This window comes from Oreochromis niloticus, linkage group LG3 (assembly GCF_001858045.2).
Source record: "Oreochromis niloticus isolate F11D_XX linkage group LG3, O_niloticus_UMD_NMBU, whole genome shotgun sequence".
Lineage (NCBI taxonomy): Eukaryota > Metazoa > Chordata > Actinopteri > Cichliformes > Cichlidae > Oreochromis > Oreochromis niloticus.
The window spans coordinates 52198295-52214315 of record NC_031967.2 but is presented as its reverse complement, the minus strand read 5'-3'; the positions used below and the strand labels follow the sequence as shown (position 1 = coordinate 52214315).

The 16021-nt window shown below is 40.2% G+C and overlaps 1 protein-coding gene across 1 annotated transcript; it reads right to left on the bottom strand.

Moving 5' to 3' along the window:
• Nucleotides 1-6462: 6462 nt before the first annotated feature.
• LOC100698698 (alpha-tectorin) lies at nt 6463-14594 on the bottom strand. Its single transcript, XM_019360303.2, has 19 exons — nt 14455-14594; nt 12819-12895; nt 12410-12498; nt 11663-11884; nt 11466-11537; nt 10597-10681; nt 10349-10478; nt 9935-10178; nt 9471-9627; nt 9260-9347; nt 9089-9151; nt 8738-8937; nt 8475-8606; nt 8194-8381; nt 7882-8033; nt 7555-7800; nt 7303-7465; nt 6807-6903; nt 6463-6664 (listed from the first exon to the last, which is right to left on the bottom strand). Exons 2-18 carry the CDS (start codon nt 12862-12864, stop codon nt 6817-6819), a joined length of 2364 nt encoding a protein of 787 aa, XP_019215848.1. The 5' UTR covers nt 12865-12895; nt 14455-14594; the 3' UTR covers nt 6463-6664; nt 6807-6816.
• Between the last annotated feature and the right edge of the window lie 1427 nt (nt 14595-16021).

The window sequence follows — 16021 nt, the reverse complement described above, 5'->3', positions numbered from 1 at the left end:
GTCTCTGTGAGCAGTCCGTCTCTCTTTATTTGGATACTTCCTGCTGTCCACACCCAGGAAGAGAGGAGGGCTGGAGGAGCTACCCGATGGGACCTTCCCACTGATGAATCACCCTCTTACAGAGAGACACCTGAAATAAGCCCCCAAGAGCTTCAGGTGTTTTTTGAAACCTTTCAGCATATAATATTTATGTCTTCTTAAAGCACTTTAGAATAAAATTAGAAAATAATTCCTTATGAACTTTGCTTGCTGAGATTTTTCTAGTGGCCAACATGTTGTCCCGGTCCCTTACATCATCTCAGCTTTCTAATCACCACGTGGCTGCAAACACAAGCGCACACAGGCAGGAAAGTCGTCAAGGCCGCCAAGATAAAGCGACGGCAGATACGGAGGAGAGTCCCAAGGCTTGAACATTTGAGGCCAGAGATATTGTATCAAACAAAAATGCCACTAGTTCACTCCTTGTGCTGACAGATAAAAGATTAATACACTAATCAATTTTTCTCAGAAGCAGGTCACATATGGCAGCAACACAACTCTGAGTAGCTTCAGTAAGACTGATTAAGCAATGAGTGTGTGTTACCCAGAATTAAACACAGATCGGTCACAACTGTTATAGGTAAAAATGGAATAATGTCATTGTTTCACTGGCTAATATGATCACTTCATTAGTCGCTCAATGAACATTTCATTAAACACAGTGGGAATCTTTAACACAGCGTGTTCAAACATCCTACTTTTATTTTGGATGCTCACATTACTTTTTACTTTGCAAAAACACAAAACTAGCACGGTCAGAATTATTAGCCACACTGATGCTAACAGTCAGCGGTGTGTAGTCTCTGTTGGATAACAGCCTGAAGTTGTTTGTTGTAGTTTTCAGCAAGTGTCACACACATTTACCCCAGCCTATTCATCTTTGGTGAATCTCTCAAGCACGTCCAGATTTGATGATCATCTTTCATGGAGCTCGGTCTTCAGTTCCCTTCACAGATGTTCAGCAGGATTAAGGTCAGGACTTTGTGCAGGCCAGTCAGTAATGCTCACTTTGGCCTTCTGAAGGTGTTTTTTCATCGCCCAGAGAAGGAGCCACGTATAATTTGTGTTGCTGTCATGTTGGAAGACAAAGCGATGACCCAAACACAGTTTTGCTGCTGACTGCTTGATGTTTTTCTCCAGGATCTTCACATTTCCTTCTTTCTTCATGTTTCCTTCCACTTTGGAAGTTTCACTGTGGGGACGATGTTCGTTAGGAGTTGGTTGTTCTTGGGTCTTTAGACACATCTCTCACTACTTTCTTTCCAGTCTTTGAAATTTATTCCTTCCAGTCTCTGCCAGACTTGTTCTGTACTGTGGCTGTCTTTAAATGTATCAGTGATACTTCTCACTCCAGTTCCCAACATGTGAAAAAGCTTTGTTAACTTTGTATTTTCAGCTCCGGCTTTGTGAGCATCAGTGAGTCTTTTTCTCAAGTCTAAACTGATTTCTTTTGTTTTTGGCACGGTGTGTCTCTGTAAGTTGGAAGATAATCCTCAGTTTTAACTTCATTTTGCAAGTTTTGAGGATTTCAAAGTTAAACCAGATCATTTGCACAGCTGTGGTTCAATAAAAAAGTATTTTTTTTCAGTTTGCATACAATTTTTGTTGTTCTTGACATTAAAGATTCTCATTCTGATTCTGAAACAGAAATAATTTAGGCTTACTTAAGAAAACTAGTATGTTTACACATGCCATATTGAAGTTTGAAAAATTATAACCAAAACTAGAGATGGACCGATCCGATATTACGTATCGGTATCGGTCCGATACTGACCTAAATTACTGGATCGGATATTGGCGAGAAATAAAAAATGTAATCCGATCCATTAAATATCAAAAAAACACCTCACAAAACTTGCGACACGGCGTAACTCGGCTCATAACCGTAGCACGTCGGAGCAGTATGCATCACGTGATAGAGCGGCTGTGTGTATTTGTAGCCTCGCTACCAAACCGGCATTTCATCTCTGAGGAAGTTATCCCAGAGAGAAGTAAAGCAAGTGTGTAAGTTCATCTCTGAATGTTTGTAAAGCATTCCCATGTTAAGCTTAACAACCGATATATGGAGCGACTGCCTCTTTTCTCTCTCTCCCTCTGCTGCCGCTACTTCAATCCTGAAACTGATCAATGATCAGCTGATCGGCTTTTCTGTCGCGAGTCCGTCTCTCTTCTTTGTTTTTGGCCCACTTTGCACCAGAAAGAGGAAACCAGCAGCTGAACAACAGCAGCACGTTTAAGCTTGATAAGCTGTTGTTAGAATTTATTTAATATTACTTTCTAGAACCAGGATCCTTTTCTATGTAGCTGACGGCTGGTAACTGTGCAGGGGCGGATCTAGCAAAGTTTAGCCAGGGGGGCCGATAGGGCATGAACAGGGAAAAGGGGGCACAAAGACATACTTTTCTTTCTTATTCTCATTTAAAATGTCTAGCTTGTAATAAATAATTATCTGAATCTTACACACAAAGTTTTAATCTGATGTAAAATGTATAGAAGTCCATTACTGTATATAGTAACCGTTAAGTCTAATATACCCTAGTAAGCTATAGTACTTTTTCCTTTGGGAAGGTACCATCTGTGAATTCTGCAATTCTGTAGAAGAAAGATGTTGAATCTATCTAATTATTCTTGAAAAATAATTTATTTCTGTGCATTTTTTTTCACCCTGCATCAAATTAAAGTTGATTACATCGATTAAGCATCATGAGGTGGAGGGTGGGGGGTGGTTCCCTATTTTTTTTTGCTGGGAGTTTGCAACCCTATTAGTTAGGTTGCTTAATATTTCTGCTAAGTACTCTTTAAAATACCAGAATAGGGAGGATGGAGTAGGTTTAAGTTTATTAGATTGATCAGTGTTGCTGAACTATGAAATATTTTGGGTGCAGTGTATTTTTTACATGCAGGTATAACAGAATAGCTTTAGTGTTGTTGTTTATTTAAACGTGAGTATGAACTTATACAAAATGCAGCAAGATATTAAAAAAAACAGTTTTATTGATTAAAAAACACACTATATCGGATTCATATCGGTATCGGCAGATATCCAAATTTATGATATCGGTATCGGACATAAAAAAGTGGTATCGTGCCATCTCTAACCAAAACTTTAAATTTTATTGGATGAATGGAGGGAACATAACTGGATATAAAATACTGGTGATTATATTTAAAGATGTTAGAAGGATCGTTGTGCTTAGACTTTGGACTCACTGCCACATTTATCCAATCCTTTGTGAGCAGGTTTTCTGATGTTTGACAAAAAGTATCATTTGCATTAGCTTCATGTCAGAGCTGTTGGGCGTAACAGAAAGAAAAGCTCCAACAGTCCCTTTATCAGCCCTCTGAAATATCAAAAGATGCATTTGAGTACACAGCATGATTACAGGTTATCGTGTCAGTATTACATAGTTGTTATCAGTCCTTGACACACTCATCTGAAAAACCCCATTATGTTGCTTTGACTCAGTGTACACAGATACATGTGGAACAGTTTGGATAATAAGGACTTTAGTGTACATTTTGTTCCCACTGGGATTTTGTTACAGCTAACAACAACAAGCATTCATTCTGAAAGCCTTCCTTTACTCTGACATTTGGGCTCTGAATCAAGAACCGTAAAGTCTGTAAGTTTCTCTGAAGGTGAACATCTGTCTGCGTACGTTTATGTACTCTGGCTAACAAACAGCACCACAGAGTACAGTAGGAGTACATTCAAAATGCATTTCTTACTCAAATTTAATTTTTGTCATACGTACATCATCTTCATCACATTCTCACTTTTTAATCACACGACATTTTACCTTGGTTTTCTGGTTGTGCTTTTGTGCAAGGAAACTTATTTTAAACCGGCCTGACTGCATGAGATGGGATTTTGGTGGAGCCAAGTGTAAAATGATGATCTTTCAGTGTAATGATGTCATTTTGCATGCACGAAAAGTTTTCATGTCACCCTCACTGCACCTCATCTTTGGGCTGACTGTGTAGTCACACTGTTAGAGTCCTGTTAATGCCATCATATTACAACAAACAGTACTTTCATCTCCATCTGCTTCTGCTCAGATGGTACCTTCTGAGGGACCAGAGTGGTGAATCTAGAAAATTTGACATTACAATTTTTATAATTTTACTTCAGTGAAGTATGTGAAAACCCCCTTTATGTAAAACGAGTCAACAAAATATCCACAAAAACAAAAACCAGTTACTGTATCATCATCATCCAAGGACACAAAGACAAATTTTAGGTATTTTGGCATTCATAAAAACTTGGATGAGACATCTAGGCTTGGGAGATTCTCACAGAATCAAAAACATAACATTTGCAGGAAAGTCGTCCTGAAATTCATGCAAAGGTAAGCACATTAAAGTTAACATCATATCATGTTTCACTGGGGTGTTTGTGCTAAGCTACAAACTGAAAGACATCATCACTGTCGTGAAGGTAAAAACGCCTAGTGTGACAGACTGCATTCTAAAAGGTTGGACAGGATTGTCAAATTGAACATTACACAACTTTGTATTTATGTATGTTCCCAGAGGCCAGTGTTGAGATGTGGGCAGTACACCAGCGACAACTGGAGTGCATCTAGGATCCACCATGGAAATTTATAGGTGTAGGGTGAATTCCAGCGCTTTCTGACAGGATGTCAGGTAAATGGTGTATTGTGTATATTTGTCTGTAACAAGTTAAGCATGTGATCATGTTATCATTGTCATTAATTTGATGGTTCTGTTTAGGACCCCACCGTGCAGCACAGCTTTATCACTGCAGTGTGGAGCTCTGACAGGAGCTCGATGCTGTATCTGGTGGTCAGGGATTAAACACAGAATTTTCTCTGCAATTGCTTCAACTCTAACTGTTTGTTGAAGTTAAACTTTGATTGTGTCCTATGTTTTATGTTATTTGAATATTTTAGACATACAGCACTTTAGTCATCAGCTGTAGTTCTTAAATGTGCTTTAGAAATAAACTTTACATATAATTATTGCATTTTTGGTTTATTTTAAGTTGGTGTGCTTGTGCTTTCCTTGTGCCATTGTTGATGATTTATTTCAGCTGGGTCTCGTTCTCCACGGCTGTCTGCACTTCCCTGAATTTCCCTCTGTGTATACATTCAGTTGCCATATTCTGGGCTCTTGCGTCACACATGCCCCACATAATATATCTATGCAACATCAATTAAAAATATTGCACAATAAATATGAAGCCTTTTACACAGCTTTGTTAACATATTATGAGAATGTTCAGAAACACTTAGATGGACATGAATATTGACTAATATATAGCAAAGGTGTAAGGAGACATGTAACTTGATTCCTGTAACTCCTTATGCCCTGGTGACCACTGAAATAAATTTTTCTAATGTTTAAAGTGTCAGGAGGCTTTAAAGAAACTGTTCTGAGTGGAAAGACTTGCTTCTAGGAGGACTTTGAGTCACCAAATACATTTTTTACATCAGAAATGATGGATTCAATTTATTTCTAGAAGCTCAAAATCATCTGCAAGTATTCAGGCCTTTATTTGACCTCAGACACACAACTAGAAGCTGCTCCGGTTCCCTGTCAGTCAGTTCCCTGAAATTATTTCTCTGCCTCCACAGATGTGTTCTCAACTCTGCTAACCAAAGCTCAAACTGCCTCACTGACATCCTGAAAAATGCACGATAAAACTGTAAAATCTTTCTGCTGTTTTCTTGTGAGAAAGTGATGAACCCAAAAACTCTACAAGTTTGCATCCAAATAAATTCATAAATTCTTGTAGTCTTTTTGCATAATGCTTAGTTTTTTTGTTTTGTTTTTAATGCTCTGAAATTTAAAAGCCTGAGCTACTGAATATAAGGAGTAAAAACTCCATACAGATTTAACTTAAATTAATTGAAATCAAATTACAATTTTTCGTGTTTTGTTTTCTTTTATAAGAAAATATCAGTAAAATAAACTTCATGAGTATTTTGGTGTTTGAAAATTATTGAATTATTTTTAAAGCTAATCTGGGGTGCTGATCTACAGTAGTATTGTATACATGTGTGGTCAACTTCTAAATTCTGACTAACCAGATTTAAAATAATTGAGTGTCTTCCTCATCTCCTACAACATTAGTTTCCTGGTTGCTATGGTTGCACCTCTCTGTTTTCATCAAAAACTGTGTGCTCAGTGGGGAAAGCTATAAACAACTGAAACATAAAGCTTGCATAAACACTGAGGTGAGATGAACAGACAAAAACTTAAAACCACTTGGTCAAATCACCCAGGACCGTGATACACTGTGTGCTTTTGACTCCATTAGGAGGCGTAATAGAAGAAATCCTCAGCAGGATAATTACTGGATTTCTACCTGAATGGTGTTTGAGCCATAAAACAAGAATCAAACTCAGGCTGGTTTTTGCCACATTCTTTACTTTTTTGGCAGAAAGTACAACAATAAAGATAATTGTAGGGCCTCTACCTTACAATATAAAGTGCCTCAGGGCAACTGTTGCTGTGAAATGGCACTATATAAATAAAATTGAATAAAGAAGATGGAGCAATGTAGCATCTCTCTGTATGTCTGCTGAACACTGTCCTCAAAAACAATGTTCAGCATTTGGTTGGAACCTGGTCAGTCAGTCGTAGTCACCATGGAAACCACCTGGGAAGATAATCAAACCAAACTGTGACTGAAAAACACTCCCGCCCTCTCCTCTGTTCTCAGCCAATCTTACTTCTTCCTCTTATCTACTCATCTGCATTTAAGGATATTCTGATTCTACACCGCTCATTAGATATGTCACCTGAAGTTAGCTAATGAGTCCAGGACATGCTGATGGAGGCTTCACCTTCGTATTTGGATCCAACAGATCTGTGTCTGCGAGCTGCTGCATTACAATTCTGGAAGTTCAAACAAATGCAACTGAATTCACTTCATGTTTTCAGTGTTGTGCTGTGAGTGTGATTAAGTGAGGATAGAAATATACAGAACAATATACTCTAAACATGGTTTTCATGGTCTCTTAAAAACACTTCAAAGCGAGTTGTTCACGTGGCACACTCAAGAATTCACAAAGCTCAAACCAATATTTTGGTAAAGTAATAAATCAGGTGTTTAGTTAGAAAGTAACACCTGCTTTACTTAAAGCACCAACATGATTATATATGACCATATATGTTAATGGTGTGCTTTGGAACAATGAATAGATAGTCAGTGTTGTGCATAAAAAACAGGCCCACCTGTAACAGGTGGGCCTGATTAGGTCACGCTTGCTACGAGTGTTTGACAGCGAGGCGTACCGGTGTGCAGCTGGTGTCCTCTTTGGGACACAGGTGGAGTTTGCAGTGCAGGTAGACTTCACCAGAACCCCCAATGAACCGGAACATGTTGAAGGAGAACAAGCTGGAGGTTCCCAGTCCGTTTTCCTCCACCGCCACTGTCGGGTCAGCGGGGTTCGCACAGCTTTTCACAGCCACGAAAATACACTTTATTGAGGAGTTGATAAAGGTGATCAAAATAGACTTATGAGTGACTCTGTGAGTCTCTCTCACCCGTTTATGATCAGATCATGTCTCGGACTGCTGGTAGGTGATGCCTGGTCGGTTGCCCAGCAGGAGTCGCTCACCACAGTGACCATGCTTCCATCCAGCCCATTAGTCTCCAGCTTTACCCAGATCCTCTGGTTCAGTCTCACTTCACTGTTCAGCTGCACAACTTGTGTCTGCCCAGCGTCAGTGTAGGCCTTGATAATCAGAGTGTAATTCCAAACTCCACATGAGATCTTCTGTGCAACGGAGCTAAAGAATGCACACATTTGCACTGTTAACAATACTCACATCTTAAAATTATTCAAACAATAGCTAGCAGCCACTACAAACCAGTCTCTGATTCTGAAGGTCGCAGTATTGATGTTTGGCTGACTGTGGACACAGGAGAAGTTGATCTGGACTTGGTCATGGCGAGAGATGACATCAGAAGAGTAATTCTGGCTCCTGATGGTGTTCTGATAGATGATGTAGCTGTTGTTGGCCTGCAGGTTCAAACAATCAGATACTAAGCAAGTTCTTCATTGTTTCATCTTTAACATCTGATACTTTTTAAGAGATTGACTGCCTGGAATAAACTTCAGATGACCAACAATTTTAGAATTCACAGAGGTCAAAGCTTAAACAGCAGGAGATGAAACCCACCGTGACCTCCGTCCCACAGCTGTTGCTGCTGTTGAAGCTGAAGGTCACCATGTGGGTGAGCTCGTCCACCTGACCCCTGCAGGTCGGGTCGTTGAGGTGTAAGGTAGAGTAGTCGATGCCTTTGTCCTCCAGGAGACAACCGACCAGAGTGAGTGAACCAGAGTCCTGCATGCAGACCGTTGGATCACCTGAACGTCACAATATCAGTCAGAAAAATCACAGTTAGAAGTTTTCCTCCATTATTCAGCCCTGTTGTCATGATGATGTCACAGCTGTCGTACCCAAAGAGTTGTTTGCTTGGTACTTGGAGGCAAAAATGGCCCGACAGAAGCAGCGAGTGTCACCACCGACCGTCTTCTCACCACAGAACTCGTGATCGCTGCAGGTCCTGTCCTGACAGAAGGCCTCAGAGGCTACAGAGGAACACACTGATGTATTATCCTGAAAACATGTGAGCTCTAAAAATCCACAGTTCAGGTCTTTAACAAAGGAGAGCTTATTAAGGCCTTATTAAGGTCTTATTAAGGTCTTATTAAGGTCTTACAGCAGCCGGTCTTTGATGTCCAGCCATCCAGAGTGTGGTTGTGTAGACTGCAGGCTCTGGTGTAGGCCTTCAGGAACTGACAGTTGAGTCCGTCCACTGCAGGATATTTACACAAAGTGTCGGTGCAGGCGGTTATGTAGGGCTCTGGGTCGATGTCACTGTTACAGGAGGAGAAGGGCGCCTCCTTCAGGAGATTACAGCTGTAACACAGATAGAAAAACAAAATTGAAGACAATAAAATAATAATCTGTAATCAGCTGTGTTTATCTTCCATCTATGCTGCAGTCGCATGTGATGTACCATGTAATTCACCATAGAAATGAAGCTACAAAACAGGATCAGTCTGCTCACCGTTCAGTCACACTGGTGCAGTTGATCGTGCTGTCAGCAGGCTCACTGTACTGCATCTCACAGCTAGGGGGCGACAAACAACAAAGTTCAGGCTCATTCATGCAATCACAGAATATCTGCAACATCAGCAGCAGCAGTCAGAGGGACTCTGAGCTTGTGATGAGGTCTTACCTGGTGGAGCTGTACTCAGAGAGTCTCAGGTCACTCAGAGACCTGCTGGAGTTTCCACACAGACCCTCCACAGATGAACCAGCAGGTCCTGCACAGGATCAGGACAGAATGAGTCAGATCAGCATCAATATTCAAACAGCCAATAAATAACAGCAGGTCAAAAAATAACAGCACAGTTCATGTTACATGAATTGAACTTTATCTTCTGTACCTTCTAAGTGGATCTGTGCGGTGTCGCCGTCAAAGAAGACAGAGATGGTGAGGTTGGAGAGCGACAGCTTGGCAGTGACTCCAGTTTGGTCCTTAGAGAGCTGCACACCGTGAACCAGCTGAGATGAGCTGTTGAGGGTCAGCGTGGAGTCGTTCAGCTGCATCACAGCAGAGACAAAGTGGAGGAAACACTGAGTGAAACATGCCAAACACATAAACAGGCTGATTTCACTGAGTTCAGCAGCTCTGAAAGAACTGCTTCTAACAGCCCTGAGAAGAAAGATGAGAGGAGACACAGCATTTTGTTTGCATAACCTAAACTAGCACCACTGACTAACAATGGACTGAATTGTCATGACCATTAATTAATTGCCATGCGGACCATTGAGAGTCGGGGAATGGCTGCAACAATGTACATTGCAATATGGTTAAAAATGTACCCTTAGTTTTCCTGAGGTAGCTTACCCAAACTGTCCCGCCTTGTTCCAGGTGACTATGAACACCTGGCCCATCTAGATGCAGTATCACACTGTCCAAAAAGCTCACATCTTTACGGCGGCGGTCTCTGAAATTTGCCATGAGGTAGAAGTTTGGGATTGACGGAATCGAAACCAGAGAGTAGGCACACCGATCCTTGATGGAGTTGACTTGGCCATGGACGTTGATGACAGTTGGGCCAGTCACAGTACAGGTGGTGTCCACTACACAGCTGATGGAAGCAAAGAAGAAAACAATCAACCACTAACCACATAAGCCACTGATGAGGAAGAGACCAAATACACAAAATTAAAAAAATTTAATTAATTAAATGACATTTAAAAAAAATAATTCCTTAACGCATTAGCTCTTTCTTCTAAATATAAACGGGGCTATATTCACGTGTTGTTTCCTTGACAACGCTCCAGTGGACCACAACCAAGGGTTTCAAGGACTGCAGTCTCAGAGCAGGTGAGTATGGAGCAGGTGTCTGGATTAGAGCTCACCACAGTGTCAGGTTCATATGCAGTACCTGAGAAGTGAGGGACAGTTTACGTTAGTTTAAAAAGCAACAAACTGCAAGCACAAAGTCACAGTAGTCGCTGTGTCAGAGTCCCACAGTCAAAATAATGAGCCTGAGATTAACCAACCTGAGTGTCTGCATCCACTGATATCTTGTACTGTATTCTTGTACACTGTAGTAACTTTGGTACCACCAATGTGAACTTCAAAGTCCTAAGCAGAACCGCACAAAACTCATGTTATGATCTCAGAGTTGAGGCAAATCATTTCAGACATATTAAAGGTGCAGTAAGTAATCTGTAGGTTATCTAATAGAAAAGAACAATGTTGTACTTACAGATGTACATTGATTAGTGGCAGCCCAGATACGTAGTACGCCTTATAAACTACTTTTTTATATAAGGATCATAAATCGATCTTTCAAATTATAGATGACCAATTATCATTTCTCCCCTCCACCACTGCTGCCTCCTAACGCATTTCCACCTCACCTCTTGAACTAAAGTCAGGGCAAACAAAAAACATGCATAAACATGTTCATTTTTCAGATAATGTCACCATTGCTTATCCCGTCTCTGAACATCTGACAACAAGCTCACTATAATAGCTGGTTATAAGCTAGCAATATTCAAGCTAATATTAGGCTTGAGTGTCCTAAACATCACACTTTCCCTCTGATAGTTTGACTACATTCTCACATTGCATGAGAGTTTATTTACCAAGTGTCCACAAATATTAGATCCAGTTCAAAGAAATGCTGACTATTACTGTCATTACTGTCATCAGACAGAAATGAGCTTCACTGACTCAGCAACTCGTATCGGACTCCTTTCACAAACTTTACAAAGTTTACTTACCGCTAGAAAGTAAGTAAATGTGGACGCATTGAGAGCTGAGGTAAACAGCAGACTGACACCCTACACTTACTGCTGTAGAGTGATTCAGGGGTAAAAACACTAAATACCACACAAGTGTTTACATACAAACTCATACTCACCACCTTAGTTGTCACATCTGTGAACACAAATAGAGCTGCTTGTTTCCCAAAACTTAACAAATACAAATCGGCCTGTAAAGGGTGAACAAAGATCCAGACACTATCAGGGTGCTTGATATCATTGTTTTAGCAGTTAATTGTAAGCTGTGGACTCTAAAAGTCAAGTCTGATTTGTCATGTCAATCAACAACACTTACACTTGTCGTGTTGGTGTACTCCATGAAGAATTCCAAGCTGCATTCCATGCTGGCCTTAATCGATGGCACTTCTTGGTGGACTTGTGATTCCAATTTTGAATTTTGTGAATCTATGTGTAAAGTAACATAGCTGGCTGTAGGCCCCACAAGACAGTCTCCTCCAGTTTGAGTTTTGAAGAAACCATCAAAGCAGAGCGCAAAGTTTTCAGTCGTGATGTTCACCTGTGGAGGTGGGAGACAAACATCAAGAACAAACTTTACTTTACACGGTAATGGTATCCTCATATATTAAAAACATCAACCAATATTAACTTGTTATTATGAGGTTACTACCACAAATCAGTATATAAAAACTTGAATGCAGAGATAGTATCGTTATATTACCACAAGGTTATTACGTTGTTACACAATTTTTCTCTACAATTAGTAACTGTTTTGCCTCATAGGTGTGTGTTTCTTTCCACATTACTGCCACATGATTTATTGCCTCTTATTACCCAATTACATAACTTTCAGTGTAACAACTCGTCTATAACCACTGCTGACACAGGATAATTACTTGGGCATGATCACTGATCATAATGGTAATTAAATGACTTGCTATTTACATATTTCTTTCCACCATACTACTCCACTATTACCAATTTATTAATGAGCTGTAATAGGAAATGTTACACATAAGTCAAGCATTGCTTTAATTCATTAATAAATAACAAAAGTCTCCTGAAACATCACGTTTCTACTCACATAGAGTTGTTCATACTTCTTTCCATAATACGTGATGGGGCATGAGCTGATGTTCAATACTGAGGACGGTGTAATTATCTGCTGAGCACCTGAAAACATGCAGACACGAGATGACGGGTGTGAGCTATACCTCAACAGGAAATACTGCACGTTCAAGTGTCGACTTCATGAAAGGATAAAACAGCATGTTGTCAATAAACTAGTCAACACTTCTCGCATTATCAGGGATTGTAACATCTAGTCCTTTTACTGAATCAGAATGATGTCATCATTTAGCAGTTCTTACAAAGATGGCAGGAATATCTGTCCATCAAAACTTCGAGCCATTCTGCTTTTTCATCCTTATATTGTTCAGATTTAATTATGTTCTTTCTATTCAGATCTTCTAGGCTGCTGTGCCGATGCTTACATGCAAGTTCAATGAGAGCAGACAGAAAGAGCAGAGGGCGGACCATGTTCAAGGGGGGGCAATCAGCTCACAGAGACCTGAAAGATATAAGTTTTCTGATTGGACAGAAAGTCACAGCCATAATCTGCTGACTCTAGAACAGGGGTAGGGAACGCTAGTCCTCGAGAGCCAGTGTCCTGCAGGTTTTAGATCTCACCCTGGGTCACCACACCTGAATCAAATGATTAGTTCATTACCAGGCCTCTGGAGAACTTCAAGACATGTTGAGGAGGTAATTTATCCATTTAAATCAGATGTGTTGGATCAAGGACACATGTAAAACTTGCAGGACACCGGGCCTCGAGGCCTGGAGTTCCCTACCCCTGCTCTAGAACAACACATCAAACTGTAACATAGCCACATCAAAGTCCTATACAGACTCAAATTTGCATCACCATGGAACCTGAAATAGCTGTAGGCTAAAAAAAAAGCTGTCAGTGTAAATAACATTTTCACCTTGAATGAGTATATGACAGAGAATGTATGACTGGCCTCTTAACAGTAATATAATGGAATTACTGTATAATGACTGTTTTCCACAACTTTTGACATAATTTTTTCCCACATAGTCATAAAAATCCAGCTTATCTTGTGCGCATGCTCATGTGTGGGGTCACCTTGATGCAAGACGTGTCCTTCTTATCTTTGTTTTTATGTTCATTCATGCTCAAACATGGTTTCCAGACTGCTGTTCCATTTCTCAACACGTGGCAAAAACACACCCCCAATGTCTAAGTGTTTTACAGATCTGATATGACATGAGCGGTCATACAACATAAATTTCAAATGCAGGTCACGGTGGCTTGGAAGCTAAAGTGGGTCATTTACCAATTTAAAGGTCCATTTATCACTGTCGGCCCAGCCCTGGCTCCTCAAGTCTGCACGTTAAAAGTATCCTTGGACAAGGTACTGAACCCTGAGTTCATCAATAAGAACTGCTTATTGATGTATTACTGCTGAATCAGTTAGTTAATGTAAAAATCTTCTAGCCTTTATAGTATTTGACTCAAAAGTTTCTTTAAAGTGTTGGCTTACTCGCTTTATGGTGCCCAGGTCCATGTACAAAGGCTCTTGTTGGACTAGAATTTGAAATCAAACGTTAAAAGTGTATTTCTGACTCCAAAGTATTTAACTATGAACCACTGCTTTTAAAAAGGAGCTAAGAATTAGGCATGGAAACACGATTTCCACGATACGTTTTCCAAGTTGGATAGGTTTTTCCAAGACTCATCCTTTAGATGAATTCATTTTTGTTATTCTTCCTGTTAAAGCCTGCCCTGAACTCTGACTGTTTCTTTGTATTTATTGTTCTGCTCACACAGCTTGTTGGGAGTCTTAAACTTTAATAGCAACCAGCTAGAGGGTTTGGATTTTTCAAACCAAGACAGTAAAAATTAGCATCAGTGTGTGATACTGTACTCTAGGTGGCTTTTGCTTTGAAATGAAGCTACAGGAAATTATTGTTTTGGGGGTTAAATTGATGCATGAATGATAATGAGGAATGAAAACTGGTAAATCGTGGCTATTAGCTGATTTGTTGTTCAGCTCTAAAATGTGAACGAGTCTGCAGATGTCAGCGGTGTGCAGATCCTCTTACCTTCTGCAGCTCTGATGGAGGATGAGGAGGATGAGATGGCTGAAAGCTGCTGTTCAGTAGACTCTCTGGTGATTCTGCAGCAGGTGGAGCGAGCCATCGGCTGTCGTCTCTGTTTTTACGTGGATCCTCGCTGCTGTCCCCACCCAAGAGGAGTGAAGGGGTGGAGGTGGAGTCCGCAGCGGTGCTACATGATGGAAACCTCCCTCTAAAGATTCCACTTTTTCCAAAGCTAGATTACAACAAAGTTACAACAGCAATGTGTATTATTAAAGTATTTTAATTTGCTATTAACACAAATCAAAATCTGACCACAGAAGACGGCTGCCCCTCCCTGAGCCTGCTCCTGCTGGAGGTTTCTTCCTGTTAAAAGGGAGTTTTTCCCTTCCCACTGTCACCAAAGTGTCTCCTATAAGGGGTTCGTCTGATTGTTGGGGTTTTCTCTTTAATATTGGAGGGTCTTTGCCTCACACTATAAGACGCCTGTAGGTGACAATTGCTGTGATTTGAGGTTGTATGTTTTGATCAACAGGTACTGACTGACATTTAATGGCTATCTGCAGATGTGTACCCTCCCGCTATGGTCCATCTTCATTCTTATGAGAAATATTGGGTTTAAATTGGGCACTTTCTAGCCTTTTCCCCCTCTGTAGCTGTGTCTTCTGATATTTGTGCAGCTACAAACACACAGACAAAGTCTTCAAGGCAACCATGATAAAGACGACAGAGACAGAGCAGAGTCCCGAGGCTCGAGCCTTTGGAGCCAAAGATATTGTATCAAAGAAAATACCATCAGTTCTCTCCTTGTGCTGACAGATTAAAGCTGACTGCTGTATTAATCTTTTTTCATACATGAGACACACATGTAAGCAATGCAAAATGAATATGAGCAGTCTGAGAAAGATGCAATGACTGGTGATCAGTGGGATTAAACAATAAAAGTGTGGGGTGCACAGAATTAGAGACTTAGAGGTTTTGCTTTCACTGAGATGCTGTAGGATGGAGTAACTTTACTGTTTCAGTGAATAATACAACAGCTTCAGTTGTAATAACTGTAGGTTATGATATGGTAAGGTGAATGAAGAGAACGTAGTTGTATGTAAAAATTGGTCAGATGTTGGATGATTACCTTCATGTCAGAACTGTTGGGTCTAAAGCAAAGAAGAGCTTGAAAAACTCCCAATGTCACTTTATCAAGATACATCTGAGTACACGGCGTATTTCAGATTATCATGTCAGTATTACGTAGTTCTGGCTGACACACGTACTATCACACTGACCTTTCAGCTGAAAACATCGTTATACATGTTTGTTTGGCTGAGGTTGCAGTTTTGTTTGGACGCAGACGGAGGATGTAGGATACTTATGAGATAATCAATGTTGTGGTGTACGCTTTGTTCCTGCTGGCATTTCATTAAAACTTATAGCATTCATATTTTAAAGCTTTTCTTTTTTAAATTCAATTCTAAATCTAAAAATGTCCCTCCTCATTTTCACATGTAACTTGTGTTCATTTAAAAGGAGGTTGACAAATATGTTAGTATGTGAATGTCCAGTCCATGTTTGGGTA